General features: G+C 60.6%; 1 protein-coding gene across 1 annotated transcript; it reads right to left on the reverse strand.

The window, feature by feature from the left end:
• Nucleotides 1-524: 524 nt before the first annotated feature.
• Nucleotides 525-14427, reverse strand: ADAM33 (ADAM metallopeptidase domain 33). Its single transcript, XM_069496011.1, has 22 exons — nt 14334-14427; nt 12056-12135; nt 9722-9798; nt 8001-8079; nt 7735-7811; nt 7467-7656; nt 6481-6546; nt 6328-6399; nt 6023-6189; nt 5852-5936; nt 5633-5775; nt 4979-5156; nt 4775-4864; nt 4346-4541; nt 4086-4194; nt 3798-3996; nt 3633-3710; nt 3456-3564; nt 3227-3374; nt 1941-2053; nt 1682-1813; nt 525-1374 (listed from the first exon to the last, which is right to left on the reverse strand). The coding sequence occupies exons 1-22, from the start codon at nt 14419-14421 to the stop codon at nt 1337-1339; spliced, it is 2514 nt and encodes an 837-aa protein (XP_069352112.1). The 5' UTR covers nt 14422-14427; the 3' UTR covers nt 525-1336.
• Nucleotides 14428-14692: the final 265 nt, after the last annotated feature.

Consider the following 14692-nt stretch of genomic DNA (forward strand, 5'->3'; position numbering starts at 1 on the left):
GGTGTGTGCAACACGCTGGGAGGAGCCTTTGCAGTGGCAGTGACTCCCTGCCCCCCACTGAGTCCCCACCCCAGGCTGCGCTTTCAGGTAGATCCTGGAGTCACGGATCCAGTGCCTGAATGTGCGGAGAGGGACCCCAACGCAGCCGTAGTGTCCCCTGTCAGTTCCTGTGCTACCCCCAGCCCCATTCCTCTTAGCACCCCCTAAGGTACTACTTAAGCTACTACTATGTTGTTTTTCTCTAAACAAGATTCAGTATTGTTTTGCATATGTACAGACTTTGTATAAATGGTTTACTGCATGTATCACTCAGGAACTTGCTTTTTCCCTCAACAATTTTTTGAGATTTATTCAGGTTGGTGTTTGTAGAACAGTTCATTTTCCTGCTATATGGTATTCTATGAATGTGACTCTACCATATTTTATCCATTCTGATATCGTTGGATATTGAAAATTTTTTTTTAATGTTTAGCTATTGAAAATAATGCTACTATGACCATTTCTGTACATTCCTTCTGGAGTATATGGGCTAATATTTTAAACTGTCTATGTATCTATTTGTCATCTAAACCTTAGGAAGTCTCTTGGGAAGACTTCCAGAGCTGAAACAGAAAGGTAGCCCCAGGAGCAAGTATCTCACATAGGAGACACCCATTTTTGTCTGTTTGGCATTGTTTCTTCTAGTAACAGGATCTCTCTCTTCTTTCGTGGAAACTGTTCCTTCTCCAGAATCACCCCTTGTGGCTCCCACTGGGCTGATCCCATCCCAGGACTCCAGGGAACTGTGTATAACCCAGGCCTGGCCCATGAATGTACAGTATGTCTCAGGCTATCGTGATTGGCTCATGAATGGACGCGTGACCCAAGCTGTGCTAATCAGAGTTCATTCTGGGATTTTTGCTGGGACTATAAAAGGTGCACTCTGCAGGAGCATTTTTAGGGGAACCTGCCGGAGAAAAGGAAGCCATCCTAGAGGAAAGGAAGCCAAAAGGCAAAGAGTGAGAGGATGCAGAATTTGACAATATCTCAGTTATTTGAGCCCCTAAACTTCTTAAATAGCCTTTGCTCCTGGGTCTGGTGGATTATCTGGGCTGGAGGGTGTAGCCAGCAGGATCCCACAGTCCTAAGGGGTGGGGACCCCACTGGGCAACTTCTGATGAGGCTCTAGAGGCCTGGAGTGAGTGGGTGGGAGCTCAAAGGGGGAAAGAAACTTCCAAGCTGCCTGAAGGTGCAGGAGGTCAGCTGACTTGCTGGCTCTGCCCTTGGGGGTCCAAGTTCCTGGAGTGGCTGTCAGTGGCCGCATGTCTTTAAGTCTCCTCAAATCAGGAGCCACCTCTCACCAGAGGCAGGATCTTGGCTTCTGGACTTGACCTGCTGAGAATGAGAAAGATGGGTCATCCCCTGAGGACTGGAGCCCAGGCTGCAAATCATGTGGCAGGGAGCCTGTCCTCCCAGAGAGGACCAATTACCCAGGAAGAGCCACAGCTTCTGCCTCCCCCTCCCAGAGGCTTCCAGCATCTTGGTCTTTATGACAACAGCTTCTCCAAGAGGTCATGTCTCATTTGCATAATAACCAAGCCTAGAAGCCTCAGAGTAGGGGTAGGGAGCTGAGGGGCTGAGGGGTGAGAGAGGGGTGAGAGAGTGGTGGGAGGGGAGGGCTCTGCGTCAGGTCCCCACCTACCTTGGGGGTCAGGTGGGGCTATGGGGCCCAGGCTTCTCAAGGAGGCTGTTGGGCTCCCAGCAGGGTTCTCAGGGTCTGGGAGCAATGGTGGAGGATGGATGCTGTGAACATAGTCGGCAGGAGTCCCAGGGGCTAGGGTGGGGCACAGGGGACTCAGGGTGGCTGGGTGCTAAGTGGAGAGGAGGGGCCCATCTGGAAGGAGGAAGGCAAGAGCCCACCTTTCGCTTCCCTCCCCACCTCCCCCTGGGGTCTCACTCACCCAGAGGCCAAGGCTCTCTGGTGGCTGCGGGGCCCAACTCCATGGGGTGAACACTGCCCAGGGGATGGTCCCTGTGTACAGGAGGTTGGAACAGTGACCCTGGGCAGGGCACCCTGGTACTGCTTCCCTGCAGCCTGGCGTCCAGCCGAGGGGCTCTGTGTTGACTGAGTTTCCACCCTTCTGCTCTAAGCCACCCTCCAGCTCCCTTCCTGCTCCCTCCTGAGAGCCATCTCCACTTGTGACTCGTGCCCTCCCTGGCCGCTGGCACCTCCTCCCTCCAGCCCTGACATTTCGCCCAAGCATGGTGCCACCCCAGCAGCCTGGAGCTCTCCAGATGTTGGCATCACTCAGGTCCCAAAGAGGCCTGGGTGTCCCCTGACCCCTGCTGTGGCAGCTGTGTCTGTGCTCCTAGCCATTGGGTGTCCTGCCATCCTTGATGACCGCCATCTTTGGCTGTCCCTGCTCCATCTCCCAGGGCCTTGCCACTTCCTTTGACTTTCCTTCTAAACAGTCTCCACTGTCCTCAAAAGCCCACCCCAGAGGTGAGATGCAGACTACCCTCCCACAGGCTGACGCACCAAGTTCCAACCACCTTGCTCCTCTGCCCACACACCCTCATCACTACTCATGTGTCAAGGCCCTCTCAGCAAGGCCTGGTTGGTGCCCTGCCCTTGTCTGGGATGCCCTCTGCCCCCATCTCCAGCCCAAGCCCTGCCCTCTCCCTCTGCTTGCCCAGAGCACTCCCAAGGCCGGCTGAGTCAGACATAGCCATGGGATGCCTGCTCTGCCCATGGCTCCAGTGCAGGGGCAGCCCCAGGACAACTATGCTTAGTATTATGTGACCCTCCTCCCAGATCACAGAATTGGGTTAGGGGCAGGTGACCGGAGGTGTGGAGTGAAAAGATGTGCTGGGCCTGGCATTTGGGAACTTGAAGGGAGTGATAGAGGGCTGAAAACGAAGACAAAGGCTGGAGAGGCCTCCAGGGCACAGGGGAGCATGGACTGCATTCTAAACTAGTGCAAAAACGGCAAAGTCAAGATGAGGCAGCCGCCTGGTGGGAGAAGCCACAGACGTGGACAAGAGCTTCTGTACTCGGCAAGGGGGGGACAGAGGTAGAGGCCCGTGCCCTGAGGTGCTGGCAGGGGCAGGGATCCACACCCTCAGCTTCACTGGGAGGCCACTGGGGCCTCTCTCTGTACCTAGGGGCAAGGCTGGGGACCCTGCCATAGATGCTCTGATACAGAGCTCTGAGGAGAGGAACCACAGGAGTGGGCTCAGAGCCTACCCACTGCATATGGGGTCCCTCCTCCAGCCCCAGGGGCATCGCTGGAGATGGGCTCCTGGGAGCCGGTAGCAGCACCAGGCCAGGCCAGCCCCAGGGAGCAGAGGCAGCAGGAAGCTAAGGAGCATGGCTGGCAGGAAGGCGTCACGGCCTGCGGAGGACAGGGTGGGCTGAGTCCTGGGCAGGTGCATCAACCTGGCCCCGCCTGCCTGCCTGCCCCCAATTGGCGCACTTTCAAGCTGCACAGGGCTGCTGTCCACGCTGCCACCAAAGCCCGGCTTGTCACAGAAGGGTGGAGCCCAGCCTGGAGCACAGTGGCAGTTACGGTTGCTGTTACAAACCTGCAGAGGAGAAGAGAAGGGAAGGAGGGTCGAGTGGGATCAGGGAGCCCACCCCTTGGGCTACTCACCCCGTGGCCGTGGCAGGTGGTCAGGCAGCGCTCCAGCTCCTGGAAGGTCGTGTTCTGGCAGCGCCTGTCCTGGCACACCTGTGGGCAGGCAGCACTGGGCAGTGACGGGGCACTCTGGCCTGTGGCACTCAAGAGGCAAGGAGGAGGCAGGTGGGCAGGGCTCACCATTCCAGGGCCACACTGCGTGCCCGGCTCTACGAGGCCCATGTCAAGCAGGTCCAGCTGGGCACTGTGGAGCACAAGGACTCCCTGGCAAGTCACCTCGCTGCCATCTAGGTGAACGGTGGAGTCCACCGGCACCGTGTATGGTACAAGTGGGCTCAGCTCTCCACCCTGGCACTGCAGCTTCCCACAGGGAGTATCCCTGGGGACGAAGTGGGGGTTGGTCACAGCCTGCAGTGTCCCCCCTTTTCCTCACTGCCCAGCTTCTGCTCCCTCCGTTCCACTCCCCACCTCTGTGCACAAGGCACAAAGTGGCCCTCGCTGTCCTGGCCACAGTTCCCATGAGCATCTCCGGCGCAGTTCACCACCTGGAAGCAGGCCTCTGGGGCGGGGCGGGAACCTGAGGAAGCATGGGCTGAGCTGGCGGCAGCCCAGGCAGGCAGGGGCCATGATCCCACGGGCCTCAGTTCCCCCTGCCCATCTTCCCACAGTAGAAAACTGGGCTGACTGGAGGATGGGGGCAGGGTGCAAGGGCACTCCTGTCCTCTCACCAGGGCCCCAGAGCTGCTGGCACTGCTGCTCAAGTGTGGGACACGCGCCATCCCTGCAGTAGCCACGGCTCCTGGCGCAGGGTGAGCCATCCAGTAGATAAATGTCCCGGGGGCAGTTGGGGGAGGCGCCTGTGCAGAACTCAGGAAGGTCACAGTCCCCTGCGGCCTGGCGGCACATCACACCTGCTGGCTTCAGCTGCACAGGTGACCCGGTGCGGTGCGAGAAGGACAAAGAGACAATGGACAGTGAGAGATTCACTCCCAGAGCACGTCTCAGAGGTGGGGGAGCTGGGCCGCAGGGCCCAGTGGACCCACGCACAGAGCAGAGCCAGCACCCAGCAGAGACCGGAGATCTCCAATCAGCCAAGGCCACCACAGGCCGACTCCCAAGCGCCCGCAACCCTCACCACAAGCCTTCCATGCCCTCACCAGGCAGCGCGTGCAGCAGTCCCCGTGGGCACACTGGGCCCCCGCGCGCAGAGAGCAATTGTGAGAGAAGCAGCAGAGGTCCCAACACTCCTGCAGCCAGAAAGGCGAGGGGGGACCATGTGAGGGCGCAGTGCCCCAGACCTCCAGACGGAGGGCGAGCGGGGACCCTCGTTGGACCTCCGGGGCCCAGCAAGCCCACCTGACCTGGCTGGGGCCGCAGTCGCACTCCTCGCCTGCCTCCACGAAGCCGTTCCCGCAGCGCGCCGGCGGCACCAGCAGCCCGGGCTCAGGGGCATTGAAGAGGCACGCGCCGCCCCCCTTGCGGAAGAAGGCGCGCAGCTGGCGGCGGCTGCAGGCGCTGAACACGCGCGGGAACGGGTGCCTGCGGGCGCGGGGAGGGCGTCGGGCGTGCGGGGACCACCCCCGAAACCCCGCTCGTCTCAGATCCCCGCCCCTGGGCGTGGCCACACAACCGCCCGGAGCTCGGACGCCGCCTGAGCGGCGGGAGGCTCGAATGCTCCAGAGGAGCAGTGACTGGCCAAAAGTCACACAGAGAGGCGGAGGGTGTGACGCCAAAAGTCGGCAGCCCAGGACCCAAGGTGGACCAGCGACCCAGCGGTGCTACTCCCGAGGTAGGAGTAACCTTGGTAGGTTGTTTGGAAAATAATCTTCATACTCTTGAGAATCCACTTTACGGCGTTCCCTCCGTTTAGGCCTCATAAACAACCCTAAGATCGGGTACTGCTATCATCATCCCCATTTCTCAGAAGAGAAAACTGAGGGATAACCAGAGAAACACAGCCGAGGGGGGCCCCCGGGTCCAGCGGCGGGTCCCCGCATCCCCCGCCCCGCGCGTACCCGGTGGCCGCCGCCATCACGCAGCCGCCCTGCTCGGCCGCGGCCTCCACGCAGCAGCCGTCGGGGTCGTGGCTGAGGCCCAGGCTGTGGCCTATCTCGTGGGCCACGGTGGCTGCGGCGCCAATGGGGAGCTCCGAGTGGTCCTGGGAGGGCGCGGCCGGCGGTCAGTGCGGGCGGCGAGCCCTCCCCCTTGGCTCCCTGCCCGGCCCGCGGGCTCACCGTGCTCACGCCTCCGGAGCTCTCGGCGCGGCACATGCCCTCGACGGGCGCCAGTCCCACGGTGTCGCCCCGGAAGGCGCGGCCCCTGAGGGCGGAGCGCGGAGTGACCGGGCGGGGTCGGGAGTCGAGGCCGCCCGGCCCGGGCCCCGCGTGGGGGTCAGAGGCACCCACGTGAGCAGCTGCGCCGAGTCGTGTGGCCGCCGCGCCCACAGCCCCCGGCGCCACTGCAGGAAGGCCCAGAGCGTGGCGTTCGCGTCCGGCGTGACGCGGCTGCGGTCCTGCTCGGTCCACACTTCCAGGCCGCTCAGCACCACCTGAATGTCCAGAGTCCTGAGGATCTGTGGGCGGGAGGGACTGAAGCCGGGGCCAGGCGCGTCGCCGAGTGTGGGCTCCTCCGCGGGGGCGCCCCTCTCCTCTCCCTGAGCCCACCGCTGCCTCGTCACCCCCATTCCTGCTCTCTCCTCCCCCCCCCCAACCTGGTCCACATAGTTGGCGACCTCCAGGAGACGCTGTTTGGTGCGGTTCAGGTTTCTTTGCTGGGTCAAGAACTGAGAGGGCAGAAAGACCGTGGCATGAGGGGCTGAGCTGGCCCATCCCGGACCCGCCGCCCGCCTTGGGTCTGCCCTCACCAGGGTGTGGTCAGCCACTAGGTACAGCTCCAGGTACCTCGGGCTCCTGCCGGCCTCTCGCCTGTCCTGCGCAGGGGCAGAGGGAGACCCTGAGTGGCAGCCTGCTGGGCTGAGCCCTGGCCACCAACCCCAATTCTCAGAGAGAACAGTTTTGTTTTGTTTTGTTTTGCTTTTGAGACAGCCTCGCTTTGTTGCCCGGGCTAGAGTGAGTGCCGTGGCATCAGCCTAGCTCACAGCAACCTCAAACTCCTGGGCTGAAGCGATCCTCCTGCCTCAGCCTCCCGGGTAGCTGGGACTACAGGCACACGCCACCGTGCCCGGCTAATTTTTTCTATATATATTTTTAGTTGGCCAGACAATTTCTTTCTTGTTTTAGTAGAGACGGGGTCTCACTCTTGCTCAGGCTGGTCTCGAACTCCTGACCTCGAGCGATCCACCCGCCTCGGCCTCCCAGAGGGCTAGCATTACAGGCGTGAGCCACCGCGCCCAGCCGAGAACAGTTTTAAAATGTTATTAGAACTTGTTTCTTCAGCCTTGGATAAAAGTATCAGGACAGCCGGGCGCGGTGGCTCACGCCTGTAATCCTAGCTCTCTGGGAGGCCGAGGTGGGCGGATCGTTTGAGCTCAGGAGTTCGAGACCAGCCTGAGCAAGAGCGAGACCCCACCTCTAAAAATAGAAAGAAATTATATGGACAGCTAAAAATATATATAGAAAAAATTAGCCGGGCATGGTGGTGCATGCCTGTAGTCCCAGCTACTCGGGAGGCTGAGACAGGAGGATCGCTTGAGCCCAGGAGTTTGAGGTTGCTGTGAGCTAGGCTGACGCCACGGCACTCACTCTAGCCTGGGCAACAGAGTGAGACTCTGTCTCAAAAAAAAAAAAAAAAAAGTATCAGGACAGAAGGGGAACTGGGAATTCCTGTCTCTTCGGATTTGGAGGGCTATGGATACTGCCTTCCCACTCCCACCCCAAGCAAGCCCCTGACCCTGCTCTGTGGAGCACGAGGAAGGCTGGCCATGCCCCTTTTGTCCCCAGGGTCCCTGTGGCCACAGTGCCCTTTCCAGGTAAGCAGCTGCTCAGTCCGGAAGATCTTGTGCGTTGAGGAATCCTCAGAGTCCCCAAGTGGCAGGGGGCGCAGGTAATAGCTGGCATTGCTGCTGAGCGCGATGAGGCCGCTAGGGTGCAGAGGGCCAGAGGGGTGTGAGGGAGCTCCTTCCCATCCCCAGGCCAGCCCCTCCCCCAGAACTCCTCACCTCATCCCAGAGCAGGTGCTGAGGACCACCCAGGAGGCAGGGAAGCCCCTCACGCGCCCATGATAGTGGCAATGATCCTGGAGAGAAAGACACCCAGCCCCAAGTCTCAGCCAGGGCTGAAGTGGGAGGGGCAGGAGGGAGGGTTTGGTGGAGGGCTGGCTCCAACCTCTCCCTAGGAACAGAAGCAGGGGAGTGAGGTAGGAATGGAGGGGACGTATCCCCCAGCACCCCTCACCCTGTCCTCAGAGCCCATAGGGGTATCTCACCGTATGGCTGGGGACCAGCACCACCCGCTGCCCATCTGGGCTGTAGTGGGTTTCTGTGTATCCAGGGGCCAGCAGCCTGCTGGAGAGGGTGTTACAGGAATCACCTAAGCAGCCCTGCCTCCTCCAGGATGCCTTCCAGCCTTCCTCCCCGATGCTAATTGAGCAGCTCTGTGAGTGAGGCACCCAGGGTGTGTCCTGGGGAAGGGACAGGAGCTCTGTGTCTTGCTCAGCTCAGAAACACTTTGAGCTGGAAGGAGACAGGTGAAGGTCAGGAAGGACCCGTGGTGATGGCCTAGATGGCAGGGTTGGGGCTGGGGGGGGAAGTATGGGAGGCACCAGGGAGGAGCAGAGCTAGGGGAAGGGTTTGTGGTCCCTGTGGGGCCTGCAGCAGCATCAGGAGGGAGGATTCAGGGGGCACTGCTGAGGGGTGGGACTTGCAGCCAAGGAAGTATGGTGAGCCCCGATTACCCTGCCTGTGGCCTGCCCTTGTCTGGTCAAACTTCTGGCCCCTCCCACCACAGATCCTTTAAATCATCTCCACAGGCCCCTAGACCCGACATGCCTCCCATCTGTCCTTCAATGATGCCCACCCCCTGCTTCCATAGAAAACAGAATCCCTGCCTGCCCACACCTGCTCCTGTGATGCCCACCTGAGCAGGAATCCCCTCCCCCACCTCCTCCAGACCCCACTTGAGTAATGACCCCATCTTCCGGCTCCATTTCACCAGGATCCTTCCCACTGGAACGGATCAACCATTAATTAATCTCTCTTCTTTAAAGAAAATCATGGACCCCAGCCTCACCTTGGCCTCTTTACCTCCAGACCACCCCCCAAACCTGTGACACCTGCTTCTCCACCTCCCTGTCATTCCTCACCTGCTCCCTCTCTGCTTCTCCACTGCACACACACATGCCACCTTAGGAGGTAGGTGATGTGATCACCCCGTTGAAAGGGTAGGGGCATCAAACCCCAGAGAAACAGTGGTTAGGCATGATGGACCTAGAGTTTGTTCCCGGTCCACCTGTCTCCGTGGGGAGAATGAAATATGTGTGTAATGCTTAGAACAGTGCCTGCGATCAAACAAGCACTCTTACCGAGTGGCACTATTGATAATATGGTCTGATGGCTTCAAAACCCCACACTCCATCTTAGACACCACCTGACCCAGCCCAGGGTTCTAGCCTGAGCACAGCTCTGCCTGTTCACTCACCAGCTCAACATCTTTGGCTCTACACCATCCAGGACACTCAGCACTAAAATGGCCTTCTGTGATCTGGCCCTACTGGGACTCCCCAAATTCATTTCTCCTGCTCCCTTCCCTGGGGTGGAAACCTTCCAGGCAAGCTAGACAAATTGTCACCCCCAATATAGCCAGCGGCCCTTTGTCCCTGCCATTCCCTCAGCCTGGAGTGCCGTCCCATTGTTGGAATCTCATCTGGGATTCTTTTGACTCGGCATATCCCTCAAAAGGGAGCTGACAAGATGCTCCTGGGGTTGGGACGAGGGATGTGCCCACAGCAGGGCTGACCCAGCCTCAGCTGTCCACTTCGGCCTCCAGGGGGCCAGTGGCAGGCCTGCGTGACTCTCTCTGCCACCCCTCCTGGGGCCCTCTCCCCTTCAGCTTCCCTCACCGGTCCATGTCAGTCCCTGCACCCCAGCACTGACCCCCTCCAGGGAGGTCTGTCCTGGGCTCCCAGCCCCGCCCCAGCCTGGCACTCACTGCTTCTTCTCCAGCTCAAGCACCAGCTCCTGGCCTTCAGCCTTCAAGGCCACCAGCCCTGAGTATGACTTCGAGACCTGTTCGAGAAGGAGTGCAGGGTTGGGATGCATGTGCCTCCAGGCTCCTGTCTGCCAGGGAGCTGGCGAAGAAGTTCGTGGGGAGAACATGGGCCAGGGCAGGGACAGCAGCCCCATCATGTGTCATGGAGGGCATGGAGGGATGCAGGGGAGAGAGCATGCAGAGGTGTTCCCAAACTCGGGATATTTGTCGTTCTGAAAACAACCACTTCAAAGTGCCTAAGCAGAGTCCAACAGGTGCACACAGCATCCTTCCCAGAGACTGCAGTCCCAGAAAGGTGCCCTGCCTTGCCCATGGTGACTGGGGCCTACCCTGGCCTACCCACTTCTTTCAGGCCCAGAAGGGGCTTGCAAGGCAGGGAAGCAGCGGGGTCCTGAGGACACCATGGGGGCATTGGGCAGCCACAGCTTGGGTGTCTTCCTAGCCTCTGGCAGCTGGGGCTTATTTCTATGTCTCGCCGCCCCTGATTCCCTAGGGAACTCGAACTTGATCCCTCTGCGCGGATTCTGGCGAACTGCCCCCTCCCGAAGCTTTCCTCGGCCTCCCGAAACCCCCTTCCCACCTGCTTCACTGAGCTCCGGCAGGAAATATGGACCCCATCCCCGGCCAAGAGGAGGTGCCAGATCTCAGCCTGCTGTCAGGGGCTATGGAGACCCCCATGCGCCCCTTGTCTACTCAGCCTGGCTGGGAGCCCAGAGTCGGAGCGGCCCGGGAGCTTCCTGGAAGGCTGCTGTGTCTTCGGAATGTCTTCTCCACCCTAGGCCTTCCCCTTTTATCCCAAAATGCACCGGGCTGGGACCCTGGCCAAGGGGCTCAGAGTCTTGAGGGAGGGGCCCTTCCTCCACAGGTGGGGAGCAGACCTCCCCAGCCACAGGCCCCACAAGGCCCCAAGCATGAGCTCATGTGGCTGGAATGCCACTTGTTTTATTGGGGAAAGGTCTGCGCTGGGACAAAGGCAGTGGCCCAGATGAGAGACCACACTCGAGGCCCCTGTCCCTCTGCAGACCCTGCTGTCTTCCCTTCTTGCCCTCCTGTTGACCTTGCCCCTCAGTATGTACCCCATCCCATCTAGAAGAGTGAGTGTTTCCTGCCTGTGGGAGGGAACACTGCCTCTACTCTGTGTCTCGTCCATGTCTTCCTGGGGGCAGAGGCCCAGTGGGGGAGGCAGGGCCCCTCTGGGATTGCCCTCGTGGTCATGGCTCAGGCCAAATGGAGAGTGAGCCCACAGTTGGAGTGACCCTCGTGTGTGCCCAGCCTTCCCTCTGCTGGGGATGTGGAGGAAACAGTTTCAAAGCTCACGGGACAGTGCTCCACCAGTTGAAAGGAGGCCCTGAGGGTCTGTGGGTCCCCAGGGAGTTTGGGAGCTGCTGGGCCTCTGGGAGCCTCCCAGCCTCATGACAGTGCTCCCCTGCCTTCCCCTCACTGGTCTTGGACAGTGGGGCTGTCCTCTCTTACCTGGAAATTCAGAACAAAGAGGGCTCTCCAGGCTTGGCAAGGGGTTTGGCCGATGTTTGAAAGTCTTTCAGCCCTAGGACCCCGGGCTAAAGAGCTATGTGACTGTGGGCGATTTCCCCATCCTCTCTGGGCTTCAGTTTGCTCCTCTGTGAAATGGGCCTATTGAAGCCACTGGCTTCTTAGTTTGCAGCACAGATGTTGTGGCACAAACAGATGGGGTGTGGCTATTCTAGAAGCATGTGATGGGCAGGAGTTGGGAAGAGGCCAGGGCAGATTGTCCTGGAGAAGCAAAATGGGGTGGGCTTACATCTGGGGGACACCAGTAAAGTGACCACTGTCCCCGTGCCCAGAAATGGAGTCTGCATGAGCCTGTGAGCCTGAAGTTTTCAGGGCCCTCAATGGCAGGGCCCTGAGAAGGACAGCAATGTGTCCACAGGGAGGGTCACATGTTCTGGGAAACTTTGCAAAAGGAAGATATTTTGGTGCTTTCTTAGAGAAGCTCCTGAAAAGCTTCAGGCCTCTACAAACCCAGGACCCCTTTGCCTGGTGGGGGTGGGGGTAGCCTGGATAATCCAGGGAGGAAGGGAAAGGGGGGAGGTGGGGTGAAGGACGCCGAAAATGACTTCCATGTGTGCAGGCTCACGTGATCTAGATGTCCAGCTCCCCACATCCCTCACCTGCCAACCCAGAGGGGCCTAAAGGAGTTGTGACTCAGTGGTTCTGGAAATCCCAGCAAAACCACCAGGCTGCAATTTAGGGAGGGGCGAACGGCCTGGGAGGCCTGGGTGATGTAACACTGACCCGCTCCTCCAGGGTGACCATGTGCCAGCGTCGTCCATCCAGGACCCAGTGGGGGATGACTGGCTTTCCAGGGGTGTTTCCTGTGGTGAGGACAGAGCACAGGGTGAAGGGGACCTGAGGGACACAGGGAGTGGGGGACAGCAGGGAGGAATGGGAAGCCTTGAGGGACAGACTCCATCCTCAGTACTCGTAGGCTCAGCCTGGAGAAGGGTGGGCACCCATGGGGCATCTTTTGAACTGAGGAGACACCAGGGAGGTGGCAGAAGAGAGACAGAGGAGCCTGGGAAGGGACAGCTCAACTGGGGATGCAGGAGCTACCTGGCCTTTGGGAGAGGGCAGGCTTGGGGTCAGAGTTCACAGAAAAGAGGCCAACGCCCCCAGTGCAGAGGGGAAGGGAAGAGGGAGGCAGCCTCGGTATTTTTAGACTGGGCAGCAAATGCCTTTAGGATGAGAGATCCGTGAAGAGAGGATGACTGTGTCTCCCCACCAGCTGAGAAAAACAACAGCCAGATGTTGTCTAGGGAGGTCCACCTTGCCCAGAGCTCCCCTGGGGTCTTCTTGCTGGTGGCAGGGTTCCCTGGACCCTGGTCCAGAAGTCCCCCCACCATGTCTTCAAGTTGAGGCTGGAGGACAGAGCCTCTGTGCTTCCAGGCCAGGTCAGGCCGGGTGTGCCTAAGGGGGGCCTAGGAGGAATCCCAGAGCCAAGCGTTACTCAGAGGGCTTCTGGAACCCTGGAATGCTCCCTGGAATGCTCCGGGCCCAGCAGCTCTCAGCAGCCCTGTCCCGAAGGCGCCTGCAGCCAGCCCTCCCTCCCCTCTGGGAGTCAGTCCCTCAGCAAGCCCAGCTCCCAGAACAGACAGCCCTCTGGCCACCCAGCCCTGGCCCCCTGACCCTGCCCAGGCTGATGGTTGCCATGCTGCTGGGTCACCCCAGCTCATTTTTTCTTCTCTCCCAGACCAGTGCCCCGGAGTCAAAGCCCTGGGATGGCAGCAGTTGCAGGAGCCCCTTCCCCACCAAAGCGCTCCTTGACGGGCTGAGCAGACCCTGGGAGAGGAGACTAATGTGGCCAGTGTGGGGAGGGGTCTGAGTGGGGCTGGAGGGAGGAGGGCAAGGTCTCTCAACCCAGAGAGGACTTAACTCGGGGTGGAGAGCCCGGCCTTGCTGGTTTCAGGCCTGTAAGGGTGGGGAGAGGGTTAGGGTGGGCCCATGTGGGGGTGGGGTGGGTATTCTCCACTGGCACCCTGATGAGCAAGAGGGAGGCAGAGCTGAGGCTCTGGTGACTGAGTGGATGGGAGTGGAAGCCTAGGGAGCCCCTCTCTCCCAGGGGTCCCATCACCCTCCCTGGCCCCAGGCTTTCGCCCTGAGGGGAGTGAGCCAGGAATGCCTAGGGTACTTCCCCAAGGCATGAAGACTGTCATCCTCCCCCTTGGGCGAACAGAGCAGGACCCTGTACCTGTCAGGCCCTCAGCACAATTCTGTGGACGCCACAGCCCCCAGGCTGCCCCACCCAGCCCTTTGTGCCTCCTCTGTGGTTGCCCTCCCTGTCCCCTGGCCTGGCCAGGCACTTGATGTGCAGGACTTGATAATCCTCCCACCCACTTGCGGAGGCTGCTGTTTCCAGCCCATCTGACAGAGGGTTTGGAGAGATTACATGCAAGAGACCAAGCTGCAGTCATCCCAGGGCACTGCTAAACAGGCACCTTCTGTTTGGAGAAGTCCTTCTCTATCTAACCAAACAAGGCAACAATATAAACAGTATACGCACTGCCCCAAGGTCCTGTGAGCTGTGAGACCACAGCTAGTTCTGCAGAGCTGAGGGCAGAACTTGGGGCGGGGGGGGGGGGGGCGGGCAGCGGGCATGGGGGCTTCCAGGAGGAGGGAACCCCGCGGAGCCCTAAGGGGTAGCGGTACAGGAGCGGTTCCGGGGCCGGCGGGGGCGGGGAAGTGGTGAGAGCGCAAATCCAGGCTCAGGGCCAGGCCTGGGCAAAGGCTGAGGGGAAGGGTCCGTGCCCCTCGGCTTTGCAGGTGCGCGGTGGCAGCCAGGCAGCGTATGGGCCAGTCCAGCCCCAGGCCAGCCCAGGAACAGTTGAGCGTCTCTGGGCAGGTCCCACGAAGACCCACCCAAGCCCTCCCCACGCCCTGACCTCCTGGCCCCGTGGTCACGTGGGTGTCAAACCCTTCATCCGCTGCCCCGGGCTGTGAGCAGAACCCACCACCGCTGCCAGCACCTCACCCCGCCTCGCCTGCCGCGCGGGGCTCACCCGCGTCCAGTCCTCACCTGGAAGCATCCCAGCGCCCGGCACCGGCCACAGGAGCAGCAGCAGGAGCACCGGCGACCCCCGAGCTCTCCGGGACCCCCGGCCCATAGCTGTGAGCGCCTAGGTCTCTAGGCTGCGTCTCCCTGCTGTCGGCTCATGGCTCCGCCCGGGCTGGACTGCAGCCGACCCACGCCCCGCGCAGCCCGGCCCGCGCCGCCTCCCGACCCCCTCCCTCCCCACCCCCGCCGCTCCCTGCTCTGGCCCGCCACCCGTCTCCGCGCGGATCCCTGCGGGACCCCGCCCGGCACGACCCAGCCTCGTGCGCGCTGGGGGAGCCAGGGCTACACTCCCAGGTCGCTGCAGCTGTCCAGGGGGTAGA

This window comes from Eulemur rufifrons, chromosome 20, assembly GCF_041146395.1.
Source record: "Eulemur rufifrons isolate Redbay chromosome 20, OSU_ERuf_1, whole genome shotgun sequence".
Classification (NCBI taxonomy): Eukaryota; Metazoa; Chordata; class Mammalia; order Primates; family Lemuridae; genus Eulemur; species Eulemur rufifrons.